At 41.6% G+C, this 18,577-nt stretch overlaps 1 protein-coding gene across 1 annotated transcript in view; it reads right to left on the bottom strand.

Moving 5' to 3' along the window:
* tbc1d13 (TBC1 domain family, member 13) overlaps positions 1-16,936 on the bottom strand; it is a 42,664-nt gene extending 25,728 nt beyond the window's left edge. The window contains exons 1-5 of the mRNA XM_034192470.1: positions 16,786-16,936; positions 12,840-12,913; positions 12,703-12,743; positions 7,978-8,039; positions 2,719-2,818 (exon numbers count right to left, since the gene is read on the bottom strand). Of these exons, the coding sequence (XP_034048361.1) occupies positions 2,719-2,818; positions 7,978-8,039; positions 12,703-12,743; positions 12,840-12,913; positions 16,786-16,808 (300 nt within the window). The 5' untranslated portion in view covers positions 16,809-16,936. The remainder of the gene's footprint in view (positions 1-2,718; positions 2,819-7,977; positions 8,040-12,702; positions 12,744-12,839; positions 12,914-16,785) is intronic.
* Between the last annotated feature and the right edge of the window lie 1,641 nt (positions 16,937-18,577).

The raw sequence follows: 18,577 nt of genomic DNA, 5'->3' as shown, positions 1-18,577 counted from the left end.
ACACTTCTAACAGCCGGGTCCAAGGAGTAATTAAAAACCAGGATCCTAGTCATAAACCACGGCAAACACAAACCCGCTTTTGTTGTTGGAAAAAGAAGAAGATGTGGACATCATGCACAGAGGCAGTGAAAGAAGAGAAATGGTGGAAGTGAGAGTCAGAATGTTGTATGTTGGCAGTACGACTAGTAAAGAGAAAGTGTTGGCTAATATGATGGAGAAAAGACGACATACTGTGCGCACAAGAAACCAAGTGGAAGGGAAGTAAGACCATGAGCGTTGCAGATGAGTTTAATGTGGTCCATCGTGGTGTGAATGGCAGGAGAAATGGCGTTGAGGTCATTCTAAAGAAAAAGCGCATTAATCAATCAATCAACTTTTTTCTTATATAGCGCCAAATCACAACAAACAGTTGCCCCAAGGCGCTCCACATTGCAAGGCAAGGCCATACAATAATTATGAAAAACCCCAACGGTCAAAACGACCCCCTATGAGCAAGCACTTGGCCACAGTGGGAAGGAAAAACTCCCTTTTAACAGGAAGAAACCTCCAGCAGAACCAGGCTCAGGGAGGGGCAGTCTTCTGCTGAGACTGGTTGGGGCTGAGGGAAAGAACCAGGAAAAAGAGATCGATCACTAATGATTAAATGCAGAGTGATGCATACGGAGCAAAAAGAGAAAGAAACAGTGCATCATGGGAACCCCCCCACAGTCTACGTCTAAAGCAACATAACCAAGGGATGGTCCAGGGTCACCCGATCCAGCCCTAACTATAAGCCTTAGCGAAAAGGAAAGTTTTAAGCCTAACCTTAAAAGTAGAGAGGGTATCTGTCTCCCTGATCTGAATTGGGAGCTGGTTCCACAGGAGAGGAGCCTGAAAGCTGAAGGCTCTGCCTCCCATTCTACTCTTACAAACCCTAGGAACCACAAGTAAGCCCGCAGTCTGAGAGCGAAGCGCTCTAATGGGGTAATATGGTACCACGAGGTCCCTAAGATAAGGGACCTCGTGGCATTAAGAGCATGATGAAGGTGAAGCAAGTGTGACAGGGTAATGAGGGTGAAGCTGCAAATTGAAGGGGTGATGATGAATGTCATCAGTGCAAATCTTCACCTTTAGAGCCTGTTATGTTTGTTTTTAAGACAAGTCAGAACAAGCACAAGAACATTTCCAAGTTACTGAATATGTCTTGGAGTTAATTTAAATTGATCCACAATAATTAAAAGCAACATGTTCCTGTACGGTAGTTTTTTTTAGATTAGACTTCATTAAAAACACTGAGCTAGCAAATTAACCTAACTAGTGAGAAGAAAACACACAAACGGTTAGTTACTAATTTACATGCTGCTCCACCGCGCTCTGGTAGCTTTAATTTATTTATTTATTACCTGGTAATGTTTTTGCCCCTGTTTACTGTTTGTTTATGAACAGCCTTTAGCTCACAATTAGTCATATGTCATTCTGAAATTTTTACTGAAGATTCATATCCTGACAGGCAAGAATTTATTCAATTTTCAAGGTCATAGGTTAAACGTCAACATTAGGAAAAATACTGGAAAAATCCCTATCATTAACACTGAATCAATCAAAATGCCTCAATCACTCATTTTTCTGTTACCTAGACCACCAAAACTGGGTGGAGGTTCCAATTTTATGCCTGTCTGTCTTCCAGTTATCAGTTGGAAACCAAGCGTCAAAGAGCAATGACAAATTGTGCAGAGCAGAGATAACCAATGAGCTGTGAAAATTATCTGAAAAGAATTCAGAAACTGAAAAAGCTGAGAAAAAAAAAACAAAACACCATGTCAACACCACAAATAAAACTTTGATTCAAGCGCATGAACTAAATACAAGTGTGTGAACTAAATGAAGCCTTTGGGATGTGAATTTTCACCGCATTTTTGTTTTTGCTCAGGACCATACGTTTGTTTGACTCCTGACATTAGATCACATCTAATTTAGCTTATGAAAAGCCACTTCTAACAGGACTTTGGCCTGCTAGAATTTTTCCAAGGTAAAAATCTGTGGAACTGCAAACTAGTTTTGGCAGAGGTTTGCGCTCTATGAGCGCAGTGCTCTAGTTTAGTATCATTATCACTTACACAGCACATGCCGTCACGTGATGCTGACATACTGGCTGGCAAAAAATAATCACATAAATAACAACAACAACATCTGCAGATATTAAACTAGTTTAAATATAATAGAATAGAAAAGAATATGACTGCAGTGCTAATTCTGCTACGAGCTCCATGGGGATATTTCTCCAGGCTGGGAAACATGAGCAGATCATCATCACAGCCTGTCTTGGCACCATTTGGGTTTCAAAGTCTTTTCCCATGACATTTTGTCACAGCCAAAAGCAAACAGGAACTGAACTGCTGACCCTTCAGTTGGAGGACGCTGTGCTGCGGTCTACACACTGAAAAGCTTTGAATAGTCGTTCTGATTCCCTTCCCTTTTTTTCCTGACAACCAAATTCCAGCAGACACACTTTGTGTCCAAGTGAAAAAAATGTGTAAATTCACTGTGCTAACGTTTAACAGACCAAGAGCCCATCAAGATAATTAGCTTGAATGATTTAGGTCTGAAATTATTACGGTTAATCGTATGTCATGTTTTCACACAGCGGTAATGTGAACAGAATCAAAGCTCATTTCAGCAAATCAGCACAGATGGGGCAAAAAAAAAAAAAAAAAAAAAAAAAAAAGACATTTGGCTTACATGGTCCTCCAGGGTCACATCTTCTCGGGAAAGGCCCAGGTTAGCTTTCGCAATACCAGGCTGGATAATCATTTCTTTCAGAAACTGTGAGTACACCTCCCTGTGAGGAAAAAGGGAAAAGGTCAATTTATTTGTTTTTGCTCCAGACTATACGTTTGAGATGAGACAACACTTTAGTATCTCAGTTTTGATTTTCTTAATACAACCCCTGGCAACAATTATGGAATCACCGGCCTCGGAGGATGTTCATTCAGTTGTTTAATTTTGTAGAAAAAAAGCAGATCACAGACATGACACAAAACTAAAGTCATTTCAAATGGCAACTTTCTGGCTTTAAGAAACACTATAAGAAATCAAGAAAAAAAAAATTGTGCCAGTCAGTAACAGTTACTTTTTTAGACCAAGCAGAGGGAAAAAATATGGACTCACTCAATTCTGAGGGAAAAATGATGGAATCACCCTGTAAATTTTCATCCCCAAAACTAACACCTGCATCAAATCAGATCTGCTCGTTAGTCTGCATGTAAAAAGGAGTGATCACACCTTGGAGAGCTGTTGCACCAAGTGGACTGACATGAATCATGGCTCCAACTCGAGAGATGTCAATTGAAACAAAGGAGAGGATTATCAAACTCTTAAAAGAGAGTAAATCATCACGCAATGTTGCAAAAGATGTTGGTTGTTCACAGTCAGCTGTGTCTAAACTCTGGACCAAATACAAACAACATGGGAACGTTGTTAAAGGCAAACATACTGGTAGACCAAGGAAGACATCAAAGCGTCAAGACAGAAAACTTAAAGCAATGTGTCTCAAAAATCGAAAATGCACAACAAAACAAATGAGGAACGAAAGGGGAGGAAACTGGAGTCAACGTCTGTGACCGAACTGTAAGAAACCGCCTAAAAGAAATGGGATTTACATACAGAAAAGCTATCAACAGAAGCCATCATTAACACCTAAACAGAAAAAAACAAGGTTACAATGGGCTAAGGAAAAGCAATCATGGACTGTGGATGACTGGATGAAAGTCATATTCAGTGATGAATCTCGAATCTGCATTGGGCAAGGTGATGATGCTGGAACTTTTGTTTGGTGCCGTTCCAATGAGATTTATAAAGATGACTGCCTGAAGAGAACATGTAAATTTCCACAGTCATTGATGATATGGGGCTGCATGTCAGGTAAAGGCAATGGGGAGATGGCTGTCATTACATCATCAATAAATGCACAAGTTTACGTTGATATTTTGGACACTTTTCTTATCCCATCAATTGAAAGGATGTTTGGGGATGATGAAATAATTTTTCAAGATGATAATGCATCTTGCCATAGAGCAAAAACTGTGAAAACATTCCTTGCAAAAAGACACATAGGGTCAATATCATGGCCTGCAAATAGTCTGGATCTTAATCCAATTGAAATCTTTGGTGGAAGTTCAAGAAAATGGTCCATGACAAGGCTCCAACCTGCAAAGCTGATCTGGCAACAGCAATCAGAGAAAGTTGGAGCCAGATTGATGAAGAGTACTGTTTGTCACTCATTAAGTCCATGCCTCAGAGACTGCAAGCTGTTATAAAAGCCAGAGGTGGTGCAACAAAATACTAGTGATGTGTTGGAGCGTTCTTTTGTTTTTCATGATTCCATAATTTTTTCCTCAGAATTGAGTGATTCCATATTTTTTTCCCTCTGCTTGGTCTAAAAAGTAACTGTTACTGACTGCCACAATTTTTTGTCCTGATTTCTTATAGTGTTTCTTAAAGCCAGAAAGTTGCCATTTGAAATGACTTTAGTTTTGTGTCATGTCTGTGATCTGCTTTTTTTTCTACAAAATTAAACAACTGAATGAACATCCTCCGAGGCCGGTGATTCCATAATTTTTGCCAGGGGTTGTATGCTGGCGGAGGTCACAGTGAAAATCTTCAGGAAATTCAAGGGCACAGCATTCTGCATCAAACTTCAGCTGCACCTCTGAGAGATCACAGTCAGAGTCGTACTAACATTTTGTTATCGTCTTTTGGTTGCTATAGCTCCTCAGTCTCCATCACACCCTGTCCTCTGTCACACCAATCACCTGCAGGTCCTCCATCACCATTTCCATTAATTACAAGCAAGCTTCAATTTACTGATGTAACCATCTAGTCAGACATCACTGGTGAAGCTTTGGGATGTGAATTTGGCTGGAAATGCCAGTGGTATCATTTACAGATGCACCAAATGTGCCAAAAGAAAAAAAACATATAATTTAGGCACACTGGCTAAACATTAAAATATCATAGCACTCGTCCAGCATAAACCTCAGCTTTGTCCCCTTCTCCTCCTCCTGCCTGGTGGCTCCATCCTCAGCATCCTTGTTCCTGTGTACCATGAATATCTCCTCTTCATATCCACAACCATCTCAATCTCACCACTGTAAGTTTGTCTCCAAACCATCCGACCTGAGCTGTCCCTCCATTATGTTCATTTCTAATCCTGTCCATTCTCGTCACTCCCAAAGACAATCACAACATCTTCAGCTCTGCCACCTCCGAGCTCTGCCTCCTGTCTTTTTGTCAGTGCGTCTTCACATCTCTACCACACTCTCCATTACTTTGGACAGTTGACTGCAAGCAGTTAAACTTATCTAATTTCACACTTCTACTCCTTGTAACTGCACTATTCCACTGGGCTTCCACTCATTCACACACATACTCAGTCTTACTCTTGCCCACTTTCATTCCCCTTCTCGCCACAATGCATCTCCACATCTCCAGGCTAGGCTCAACCTGATCTCTTCTCTCACTACAGATCACACCGTCATCAGCAAATATCATATTCCATGGACACTCCTGTGTCAATCATCCTGTCCATCAAAACTGGAAACAAGAAAAGGCTCAGAGCCAATCTTTGATGTAATCCCACCTCCACCTTGAATGCATTTGTCACTCCTACCATACATCTCACTGCTGCCACACTGTCCTTGTACATATCCTGTACGACCTTCAACTACTCTTCTGCCACTCCAAACCTCCTCGTGCGACACCATGACTCTTCTCTTGGCACCCTGTCATAAGCGTTCTCTAAATCTACAAAGACAATGCAAGTCCTTCTGACCTTCTCTAGACTTCTTCATCGGTACTCTGAGCAAACACTGCATCTGTAGTGCTCTTTCTCAGCATAAACCATAATGCTGTTCACAAATCATCTGTTTCCTAAGACCGGGTTCTACTACTCTTTCCCATAAGTTCATGCTGAGGCTGATCAACTTTATGCCTCTGCACATCACCCTTCTAAGAAATCATGAGAGCACATTTCTCTACTCCTCAGTCATCCTCTCACTTTCCAAGATTTTAATAAACAATCTGGTAAAAACTTCACTGACATCTCTCCAAAACATTCCCCTTCCTCCATTGGAATGTCATCTGCACCAGCTATCTTTCTGCTTTTCATCCTTGTCATAGCCGTCCTCACTTCATCAATACTAATCTTACTAAATACTAAGATATTTACTCTTCAATAATTGATGAAGCAGTCTGTGATACTGCAGTTTTAAACCCCCAATCCCCCAACAAGTGTGATTTCAGAAGGGGGGGGGGGGGGGGGTATTCACTCAAATCTTTGTCTTGTCTTGAAATGCTGCAATGTTCCTTTCCATGCAGTGATTTGTTTATTTAGGAGAAGTACTCTGACCACCCAAAGGTTAAAAAAAAAAAAAAAACATCCAAAACTCCAGAGATTAAGATACCCCCCCCCCAACAACTGACAAGACACTTAATTCTATTCAGTCTACCTTGGTAAGTCAGCCTATACTACTGCACTCCTTTTATTGCTCATAATGTCTCAGTCTGACAGCCCGTTTTATAAACGAGACATTATACTTCATGTTAAATGCATGTCACAACACTCCTGACACACTCATCTCTGGTAGAACTTGCTCACAGCTTCTCTCATCTAACTTTCCTTGCAATGGTCAATTTCATACTTGCTGAGAACAGAAAAGAAAAACATGCAACATTAAGAGTTATCAGTCTTAAATACATCAACTAATTTTCATTGCTGGCAATCTTGAATAAATTAAAGTGTTCAAAAACAAACTGTTTTGTCACAGATGTGAGGTTTCACAACAAGAAGTGAGCAGCAACACAAAACTAAAAAGACAGCAGCTAAAGGCTCAGTGCGGTCTGCCAAACTGAACTGGTCTACACAGCTGATCCATCAGCCACTCAGCAGCTTTGACACACAGATGTGGAGCCACCATTCAAAGACTGCAGCTGATTTTACTTAGGGTTGGGTATCGGGAACCAGTTCTTTTCAGGTATCGTTAAGAAATGATTCAATCCACCGACATCAATAGTCTTTTTGCTTAATGATTTCCTTATCAGTCCTTCAGAGCGGCTGTTGTTTTGAGTGCGTTTGTCTGGAAAATGATAATTTCTCTACAATGATTACAGACCCTGCAGCGGGTCTGTAATCAACTGTTTCGGCAGCACGGCTTTGCTTTGAACCTTGAACCAATGAAGCAGTGCTTTGATCTTCTGCTTTGTTGGTTCATTGTTTCACACCTCTTTAGATGCGGCAACTCCGCTTCTTAACCCCTCTCAAAGCTATTAAAATATGTCAATCGTGAGTCACTTTTGTGCAGATTAAACTGACTAACTGGGACTCCGTTGCAAGAAAGAAATGAGAATCATCCTCCGTTCCACTGCTTCAAACGCTGTGCCGCTCTCTGCTGAGTCGAGTCTGCTTGGAATTTATAGTTTCTAAGCAATCGCCATTTAAATCAAATGACACCTCTTTCCAGACATTGTAATACAAACAAACTGCAACTGATCTAAATGTTTTTCCTCCCAAAATAAGACGTCCTGCTCTGATGTGCAGCAGCCCAAAATTGTATGGCTGCAGACTCCAGCAGCCAGCTGACCTCATCTCAGATGTATAGAGAGCCATTCATGCCATTAATGTCTGAAAGGAAATGCTTTTGACAAAAACTACAGATTTTGTTTATTTCTATTTATGTCAAGAGATCAAGGATCCAGTGACCAAGACTCAATAAAATGTTGTTGACATAGAAAACCTGTAAACCCTACTTATAGTACACAGAAAATTCACAGGAGGTATCGATAGATAAAATCTTATCAATACCCATCCCTAATTTTACTGCTTTTAACAACACCGAAGGGAAAACAGAAGGGAGAACATCAGGGAGTTATACCAAACCATGCAAATCATGATCAAAACTACAAAGTATTCTCTTTGACCACATCTTACTATGTTCTACTTACCTTTGTTTTTTCAGAAATGAGTCCCATAATGTCTGGTCAAGAGGTAGATAATTAAGAAGAATCTGCAAAGCAAACGAATGGGTTAACACAACGACATTCTTCACAGCAAGTTTCAAGCCTATAAAGTCCACTTTACAACACCAAAAGTAAGAAATCCACGACCACTATGATCACACACAGCAGTTATACTGAGTCAGAGCCAAACACAAACTGACTTATACAGGATGTATTTTCAGTGTAGCACTTATGAATGACACTTGTTTGATTGATTGACTTGTTCGTTGTAGGTGATGGGAGTGAACTGAGAGCAGCTATGGACGGCAGAAGTGAGACAAAGTCACCATCAAGTCACTCAAGTCATGAATCAGCAAGTCCCAAGTCAAGTCTCAAGTCATAATGACCACCAATTGTTTGACAGCTGACTTGAGACTTGAATTGGGACTTGCTGATTCATGACTTGACAGTGACTTCGTCCCACCTCTGATGGATGGTGCTTTATATTTCTGTTGTCACAGGGAGGACTGTGAGCAACATGACCACAACTCAATTTTCTGAATGTGCATCACAATAAAACACTGCAATATAAAAGCAGCAGCAGCCACAACAAAGTGCTTTACTGATACATTAATGGTGCCACTGTAGCAGGTTAACATTTTTAAATAAACAGAACTCAGCTGTGAAACACCCTCAGTTTACCTTAGAGGGTTCATATTCGGCCCATGTCCACACACCACCTTTTATCTGGCCGCCGGAGTCTTTTATTTATCTACGAGGTCTGTCCATAAAGTATAGGTCCTTTTTATTTTTTTCAAAAACTATATGGATTTCATTCATATGTTTTTACGTCAGACATGCTTGAACCCTCGTGCGCATGCGTGAGTTTTTCCATGCCTGTCGGTGACGTCATTCGCCTGTGAGCACTCCTTGTGGGAGGAGTCGTCCAGCCCCTCGTCGGAATTCCTTTGTCTGAGAAGTTGCTGAGAGACTGGCGCTTTGTTTGATCAAAATTTTTTCTAAACCTGTGAGACACATCGAAGTGGACACGGTTCGAAAAATTAAGCTGGTTTTCGGTAAAAATTTTAACAGCTGATGAGAGATTTTGAGGTGATACTGTCGCTTTAAGGACTTCCCATGGTGCGAGACATCGCGCAGCGCTCTCAGGTGCCGTCATCAGCCTGTTTCAAGCTGAAAACCTCCACATTTCAGGCTCTATTGATCCAGGACGCCGTGAGAGAACTGAGAAGTTTCAGAAGAAGTCGGTTTCAGCATTTTATCCGGATATTCCACTGCTAAAGGAGATTTTTTTTAATGAAAGACGTGCGGGCGGATTGCAACGTCGGCTCACAGCCGCCGCGACGCTCCACCACAGGAAAAACACCTCTGTTGGAAGCCTTAAGGACAAGTTGGAACATGTCCAGCTGTTAAACAATTTCTCATATACTCACTCCACTGAAAGCCATCAAAAGCCGCCTGGATTTTACAAATGGTTATCAACACGGAGGTGTTTTTCCTGTGCCGCCGCACCGCGCCGGCTGCGTCCCGACGCTGCAATCCGGCCGCACGTCTTTCATTAAAAAAATCTCCTGTAACAGTGGAATATCCGGATAAAATGCTGAAACCGACTTCTTCTGAAACTTCTCTGTTCTCTCACGACGTCCTGGATCAATAGAGCCTGAAATGTGGAGGTTTTCACCTTGAAACAGGCTGACGACGGCACCTGAGAGCGCTGCGCGATGTCTTGCACCGTGGGAAGTCCTTAAAGCGACAGTATCACCTCAAAATCTCTCATCAGCTGTTAAAATTTTTACCGAAAACCAGCTTAATTTTTCGAACCGTGTCCACTTCGATGTGTCTCACAGGTTTAGAAAAAATTGTGATCAAACAAAGCGCCAGTCTCTCAGCAACTTCTCAGACAAAGGAATTCCGACGAGGGGCTGGACGACTCCTCCCACAAGGAGTGCTCACAGGTGAATGACGTCACCGACAGGCGTGGAAAAACTCACGCATGCGCACGAGGGTTCAAGCATGTCTGACGTAAAAACATATGAATGAAATCCATATAGTTTTTGAAAAAAATAAAAAGGACCTATACTTTATGGACAGACCTCGTAAATAAGAATGGAGCGCATGTGGCTGCCTTCAGAAAAACGCAGCACTCGGTGTCGTTTTCCAGAGTGGACTGCTTTTTTGCGTGTGTCCACTCCAAGTGCTTTTAAGTTGAAAATCTCTCAAATCTCTCTTCCTTTGACTTCATGCTTGGTTTGTGCTCATGCACTGTCAACTGTGGGACCTTATAAATGCAGACAGGTGTGTGCATTTCCAAATCATGTCCAATCAACGGAATTTACCCCAGTTGGACTCCAACTAAGCTGTAGAAACATCTCAAGGATGATCAGAGGAAACAGGATGAACCTGAGCTCAATTTTGAGTTTCATGGCAAAGGATACGAATACTTATGTACATGTGATTTCTTAGTTTTTAAAATTTTTAATAAATTTGCAAACATCTAACCTTCGCGTGGCACAGCCACACAACGAACGTTACAGGCGTGAGTATTGTAGGAGGGTCCGGGAACACACCCCGCCCCCCCCAAATAATTTTTTTTTAAATTTAGAACTCTTTGAAACACCATTTCCTACATTTTGAGGGACACTTTTTGTTGCTAACTGGGATGCTAAATAACATGCGACCTTTAAAAAAGATTATTAAAGCTTAAAGGACTTGATGTAACAATCCCTTGAATGAATCATCAGCACAGCTTCTTACGTCGTATCTGGAGTGGGAGAGGGGTGTCAACACCATTGGGGTCGTCAGATGGACACCCTCCATCTTCACTGTTTCACTGATTTAGGTCCATGACACCTCCAGAGGGCTCAACGGCAACACTTGGTGCCCTCACTGCTTGGCAGAAGGCATGTCCTTTCACTCCCATCTGCTTCAGTAACCTGGTTGCAGTTTTGGCAACCAACCCTCTGGACCTTGGTAGTCCAGTTGCGCTGTTCTGCCTGGGCTGCTAATTCAGTGTACTTCAGATGTTTCCACTCGTACGCCTCTTCAACAGCAGCTTCCCAAGGTACCGTTAACTCCAGGATGTATAGGAGTGTGAGAAGTTGACCACAGGATTAGGTCTGGCCTGAGCGTAGTTGCTACTATCTCTGTTGGAAAGACGAGTTTGTGGCCAAGGTCATCAACCTGCATTTACCAGTCTCAGGCGGGGTCAAGGATGGAGGTGTTCACGCTTGCCAATGTTTTGGGTGGACGTTCTCCTGTTCTCATAAAGTGGGTGGTGCATGAAGGCCAATACATCAGGGGAGGGAGGCCATTGATGGCATTTCTCCTTCCTTCAAGGATGCTAGCTAGCTGCCACAGGACCTGATTATGCCTCCAGGTGTAACAGCCTTGGAACAGGCTGGTTTTGCACCCAGTTAGGATGTGCCTCAACGTTGCTGGCGTTTGGCAGAGCAGACGAGGGATCTTCTCCTCTCCACTGATGAAGGTTTTTGGGAGATGGAAAAACTTCATAGATAGCTCTGATGATGAAGCTAAGTCTGCTACCCTCCATCTCCTAAATATTATTCCACGTGAGCTTCCAATGTTCTAGGTTTTCCCAACTGGTCCACTGTCCTTGTTTGGCCTGTGAGACTGCCTTTGAACTCCTTTCTGCCTCCTCTTGTTGCCGAATTTCCTCAACCACTAGCTTCCTTCTCTCGATAGATGTAGCCTTGTGCCAAGTTGGTCAGCTTGCACCAAATCCAAGTCCTGCTGTTCCATGTTGTACTTGCCCAACAATGTCTCTGTGCCTGAGAGCAGATTTTATTTCCTGCACGGCGTCTGCTAGAGTCCATTTCCTACCAATTGCTAATCTGGGTGCAGCTATTCATATTGGAAAGAAGAAGAACAAGAAAAAGAAAAACAGAAGAGCCCTCCTATACTGGTTAAATCACAGCATAGGGAATCCAAATCACAGCCTAGGGCCCCCCTATGCTCAACTGTGCTAGCAAGAACCCTGTATGAGTAGTCAGTTCTCAAAAGATGACCATGCCAGGAGACCACTGAGGGATGCCACCAAGACACCCATGCCAACTCAGGCTTGTGTGGTGCTGCTGCACCAGTTGTACAGCTTCATGATGGAGTGGCACAGAGCATTTTTGTACAAGAAAACAGATCAAATATAGGTTTGAACCTCACAGTGCCTCCTGGAAAATTCACTCATCTTCAACCGCTTAGTCCAATTAAGGGTTGCGGGGGGCTGGAGCCTATCCCTGCAGTCATACAGCGCAAGGCGGGGTACACCCTGGACAGGACGCCAGTCTGTCACAGGGCCACATACAGACAAACAAACACATTCACACCCACACCTACGGACAATTTTTAAAGTTTCCAATTCACCTAACCCGCATGTCTTTGGATGCGGGAGGAAGCCAGAGCACTGGGGGGAACCCACGCATACACAGAGAGAACATGCAAACTCCACACAGAAAGGCCACAGGTGGGAATCGAACCCATTACGTTCTCGCTATGAAGCAACAGTGCTAACCACTAACCCACTATGCTGCCCCCTCCTGGAAAACTGTAGCTGATAATTCATTGATTTGAGTAGATTAAATTACTCGAGAGGAAACTTACCCCTGCTCAGGACACACACACACACACACACACACACACACACACACACACACACACACACACACACCTATGTGACAAAACAGAGGGAAGGGTGCTTACTTTCCAGCAAAGTGCTCGTGTACCGCCTTCAAATGGGATTCCTGAGTAAAAAAAGGAAAACAAAACAAACATGAAATACATAACCAGCAATCAAAACTGTTATGAATATTTATAAAGAGCATCAAAGTGCAAATTACCATTGAAACAGAGTTGCCGGAGTGACTTAAGGTTGATGTTTTCTTCACTCAAGGCCACTTTGAATTCCTGTATTCTAAAATGACAATGACAAAAGAATCAAAGATGTTAGCACAAATTTAATTCCTGAATTACCAAAAACTGAACAAACCAAAAAACACACAAATTAAAAACAATTCAGTTACCCAGCAACAATGCCCTTGGAAATCATTCCCTACATGAAAGCAGGGTTCCCAAAAGAACTGCAACTGAGTGCAAATACGCAATAACTTGTTTTCACCCTCTAAAATGCCACACTGCATGTGAAAATACCCTCTACAATCCTGTTCTGTGAATGGAGGAACAATGAAATTCAATCATCAAGTCCCTCCCTTGTTACGGCATCTTGAACAAGCAATGCAACATAAACACTCCCGTTGCTGTATGAATCAGTGCAGTCGGAGCTCTCAAGAGGTGTCTGAAATCAGATTCTGAAGTCTGACACATCTACTCCACGGATTTTGCCTAGCAGAAATAAATTAATCAAATGAGAGAAACACTGGTTTAGTAGGTCATCTGGCAAGTGCAAGTGGCATTCAAAGATACTGTATATTCATGAAGAATTGATATCGGGGAGACATTTTCCATGTGTAACTTCACAATTAGTCCGAGTTAGGCCATATGATTACTCGTGATTAAAATTTATAAAATCCATCAAGAGGCGTCATGGTGGCTTAGTAGTCAGCATTGTTGCCACACATCAAGAAGGTCATGGATCACGTGGTTCTTTCTGTGCAGAGTTTGCACGCTCTTCCTGTCTTTGCAGCCGTTTATCAAAGGCTGTGTCATTTGCCAAGTATTCACAGAAAACAAGGAATTTGACTTCAGTTGGATCTCCACTCTGTAGGGCATGTATAAATATACACTAAACACTGAATAAGTAAGTCCCTTCGGCTGCTCCCTTGTTTGCACTCGGGGTCGCCACAGCAAATCCAAGGTGGATCTGCATGTTGATTTGGCACAGGTTTTACGCCGGATGCCCTTCCTGACGCAACTCCACATTACATGGAGAAATGTGGCAGGGGTGGGATTTGAACCCAGAACCTTCCGAACTGAAACCAAGCGCATTAACCACTTGGCCACCACACTAAACACTGAATAAATCACAGTAATAAAAAGGGCAAATGAAATGTGCAATAAGAAGAAGAAAAAAGAATGCTCTGTCCGCAGACTGAAGATGTCACAGACTGCCTGGGCTTATGGTTTGGCAAAGCTCCAAAACTCTTAAAGTGAAAAAATAAATAATTACCCAGGAAAACAGAGAGAGGAACACCCTGAACTTAACAAACTGCATGATGGAACAGCGACATTGTGCCATTGTTTAGGGAGAGCCCTACCACTACTGATATGTTTAAGAACACAAAAGTACTTTTTATCGATTACTCAATTATATAATCAATAGAATACTCTAGTCCAAAACTATTCGATAGCTGCAGCCCTAACCCCACCTCACACCCTATAACTGCCTTGTGATCCCCCCTGCCATGACTCTTGATTAGAGTAAGCAGGTACAGAACATGAATGAATGAATATCTGTAAAGAGGTTCTATGCACCTGTCATGATAACAAATATTGGTGGATGATATACTGTCTCGGAAAATATCACAATAAACGATATCATATTATCATTGATGTCATTAATTGACCACTTTATTCCACTGATATAATGCTGCATAAAAATGCAAGGAGCTACTGTACATTATTTCAAAGAGCAATGAACTTTTTATTCTCAAGAATATTCAACTCTGGAATTGAAATGTGAAAAAATAAACGAAATATCTTCAAACAGTGATTCACATTTTCAAAAGGTGGTATGGGCTAATGACCCCTCAGTGCCTGAAGTAATGGGCCATTTTCTCCATATGATGGGCACTACTCAGACATAAACTAGCCTATGCAAATTAGAGTAAAATAAATAATTCAATTAATTTGCCTTTTTGTTAACTATCATAAGAGCCATAATTTGAGCCAATTCAAGTTTAAGTCAAACATGATGCAAACTTCAGTACAAGACCTTGACTTTGTGGATGATACAGTGATCATCAATCGATACACTGATTTCAGTGCTTAAAAAGCTGAGTTAATAATCGGAATGTCTGGGTTTGAGATTCTCCTGGATTATGACTAATATGCATGCTTGCAAGGACTTCCTGGATTTGACCATCAGAAGTGTATTTGAACTTGTAGTGACACTCATGTCTCTGGGTCCTCAGCCTTAGAGATACAGAGACTTCTTATGGAAGAGCTTATGGAATCATGAGGTCACTGGACCCACTCCAGGTTGGGAAACCCGGCTCAAACCAGTCTCAGGTGCCCAACAACTTGACAAATGATTTTATCTTAAATGGTTTGGGGTTGGCATTAGAGGGAGCTACACCCTTCTAAGGCTGTCTCATGGAGATTTGCTCTTCTGAGACCATTTAAATGAGACTGTCTAGCCCACGCAGCATTCTGCGACTGCGTCGTTAGCTTTTGCCACCCCTGTCGCCTGGCAACCTTGACAGCCACACACGACAAGCTAATGTAGTGTGTGTAACCCGTAGTTTAGTAATAATTTTCAATATGTATTTACACTTATGAACATTACTTATTTATAATTGTTGAAATGGAGAAAGAAAGTGTCATATTTTAAAATTTATCAATACTGTTGTGTTGAAAAAAGAAAGATTGCACAATGATTTATGAGACTGTCACGAAGGATACAGCAGGTGCATCCTTCATTTTCAAGGGAAAGGTGGCAGTATTTCAAGGAGCCTTTAAAATGGGTAAAAGATAATTTTGTAAAATACATAACACATGAATCAAAATCAAATCAATTTGATTTATACAGCACCAAATCACTATAAACAGTTGCCCCAAGGCGCTTTATATTGTAAGGCAAAAGCCATACAATAATTACAGAAAAACCCCAACGGTCAAAACGACCCCCTGTGAGCAAGCACTTGGCGACAGTGGGAAGGAAAAACTCCCTTTTAACAGGAAGAAACCTCCAGCAGAACCAGGCTCAGGGAGGGGCAGTCTTCTGCTGGGACTGGTTGGGGCTGAGGGGAGAGAATCGGGAAAAAGACATGCTGTGGAAGAGAGCAGAGATCAATCACTAATGATTAAATGCAGAGTGGTGCATACAGAGCAAAAAGAGAAAGAAACACTCAGTGCATCATGGGAAGCCCCCAGCAGTCTAAGTCTATAGCAGCATAACTAAGGGATGGTTCAGGGTCACCTGATCCAGCCCTAACTATAAGCTTTAGTAAAAATGAATAGTTCTGGAATAGTTCCGATTAACAAAATGTATATTCAAAAAAGATGGCAAGAACATCCTTTTCTCCCATTGAAAGTTATTAACCTGCATCTGAAGGAAACGTTTCGCAGTACAATAAACTTTTAAATGAAGTCGTTGTGTTTCCTTCCTCAATATGACAAAGAAAACAGACAAGATTCTTTCCATTTGGATCCAAGCTTGAAGAGATTTCCAGAATAAAACAAATAAATACCAGATAACAACAAAAGGAAGTCTCTTTTTAAATTAAGCGTATGTATTTATAAATACATAAAAAACATGCACTTTCTTACAGCTTTGTGCTGAAATATTGAACAGCTAGCTAGCTGTTAGCGGCTCAGTCAGCTGATGCTACCACTAGTTTCAAAAAGTGCTGATTTAAAATAAACCTGAGCCACATGCTTTTTTCTCCATTTCACTGAATGAGATTTTACATTTCAAACACAGAAAAACACACTGGCGCTAGCAGTGTGTAAGCTGTAAGTTGGGCTCTTGGTTAGCTGAGGTGATACACACTAGCTTAACGCTGAAGCCGATGTCGCTCACTGACACAAAATACGATATAACAGCACTTTTGTAGCTGTCAGTAAATTAACACAGCCCACGCAACAAGGTTTTTGCTTCCACCTCACCTGTTTCTGTACGCAGTACTCATGTTTGCAGGGTACTCCTTTAACTAGTGCCGAAGCCCCGAAGCGAAGCTTCATTCGAGGATTGTATTGTTTTCTCGTGGAAACACGTGACCCACACGCGTTGTCACTGGTGATAAGATACATGCGCAAACACGTGACGCGCTCCTCACGCCAGATCGGATCCTGCACACTGTTTTTCCTCCCACACCTCTTTGTTCTACCTAATTATTACACATCACAGTACTTACTATTTTCCCAATTATGCAACATTTTGAATTTGGAAAACATTGCACATTAATGGATTAGGCATTAGGGGAGTTGGGCTTGAGTCCAGAAGATGATGGGTTCAAATCCCCGCCTGACTGGAAAATTACTAAGGCCCCTTGGGCAAGGCCTTTAATCCCCTATTGCTCCCGGTGTGTAGTGAGCGTCTTGTATGCATCGGGGTGAATGTGAGGCATAATTGTAAAGCGCTTTGAGCGTCTGTCTGATGCAGATGGAAAAGTGCTATATAAATGCAGTCCATTTACCATTTAATGGCAACATATGCGTGATCCATCCTGCAATTTTGGTTGATAGTCGAAAATATATTCTTGTATATTAATCGCGAATCTCATGTTAAATTTAGAGAGTATTTTCTGACGATTTAATTACATGCGTGCGCGTGCACTGTCCAGAGTGAAATTTATACTTGCGGTAACTTTTGTCATCCGTCAGATGTCGCTGTTGTATACTTCAACTTCAACTCAGAACATGGCGCCATTTTCGGTCTAACTGCGCTCAACTACTTTTATGTTTTCAACATTTTTTAAAATAATTTAACCGCATACAGCAACACATCCAGGTACATGTACTATCAAAATAAATATAAAAATAGTTAAGCTATCAAATTTACATAAATTTACAAATTATGATGATTTATTGAATTAATTTAAAGCCTGATGTACAGTTCTGCAGCTCTGTATTTTCGTGTCATGCAGTGACGTGCATGACAGTTTTAAAGATCTCCGTCTGCATTATGTTTTATTCTGGACTAATTTGACCCTCAACTTTTTTTTCCCACAGTCATCACCTCCAAATCAAAGGTAAGCTGTACAATTTCCTCTTTTTCCGACTCCGCGTTGTAAATTTGCGGACTTTCCAATTCATTTAATCAGCGTGCACACTGCATAAACTATTAAAACATGAGAAGAAAGAGTGAAAGCAGAAAAGTGTCAAATCACAGCCTTTTGCTGTGTCTGATTTAACAGGTGCACGTCAGGCTGCAGGTCCGAGTGTGAGCACGGTTTGCAAAAAATAAACAGGCCTTTAATCATGGAAATGACTCCGGTCCCACTTTACTTGAATCGGTGAGTGCCAGAGCGCTGAACGTTAAAGTTGTACCCCTGTTACTTTGCACATTCAGACTGTTTGGGATTTTTAATGCAAATACAATGCGATCAGATGGGACATTCTATCCGATATGAGCGAAAATCCATTCTACAAAATCCGTTATATACAGTGTTTATTACATGGAAAACAATACAAAAACACTGGGGCTTTTTTGTCCAGTGACTATGAATATACGGTTTATACAATGACAGTTTAGGTGAGTTTTACTGTACATGGGACTGAACAAAAAATTTACCTCACAAAGCCTTGATTATGATGGTCATGATTATGACTGTCAGGTCTGAGGACCTGACAGTCAGCTCCTGTGCTATATAAATAAACTTGAATGGAAATGAATTGAAGAGGATGAAGAGTGGAAAGGCAGTTGGTCCAGATGACATTCCAGTGGAGGCATGGAAAT

The sequence above is a fragment of the Thalassophryne amazonica genome, chromosome 17 (assembly GCF_902500255.1).
Source record: "Thalassophryne amazonica chromosome 17, fThaAma1.1, whole genome shotgun sequence".
Taxonomy (NCBI): Eukaryota; Metazoa; Chordata; class Actinopteri; order Batrachoidiformes; family Batrachoididae; genus Thalassophryne; species Thalassophryne amazonica.
The sequence above is the reverse complement of the archived record's forward strand: the minus strand, read 5'-3'. Positions and strand labels throughout refer to the sequence as shown.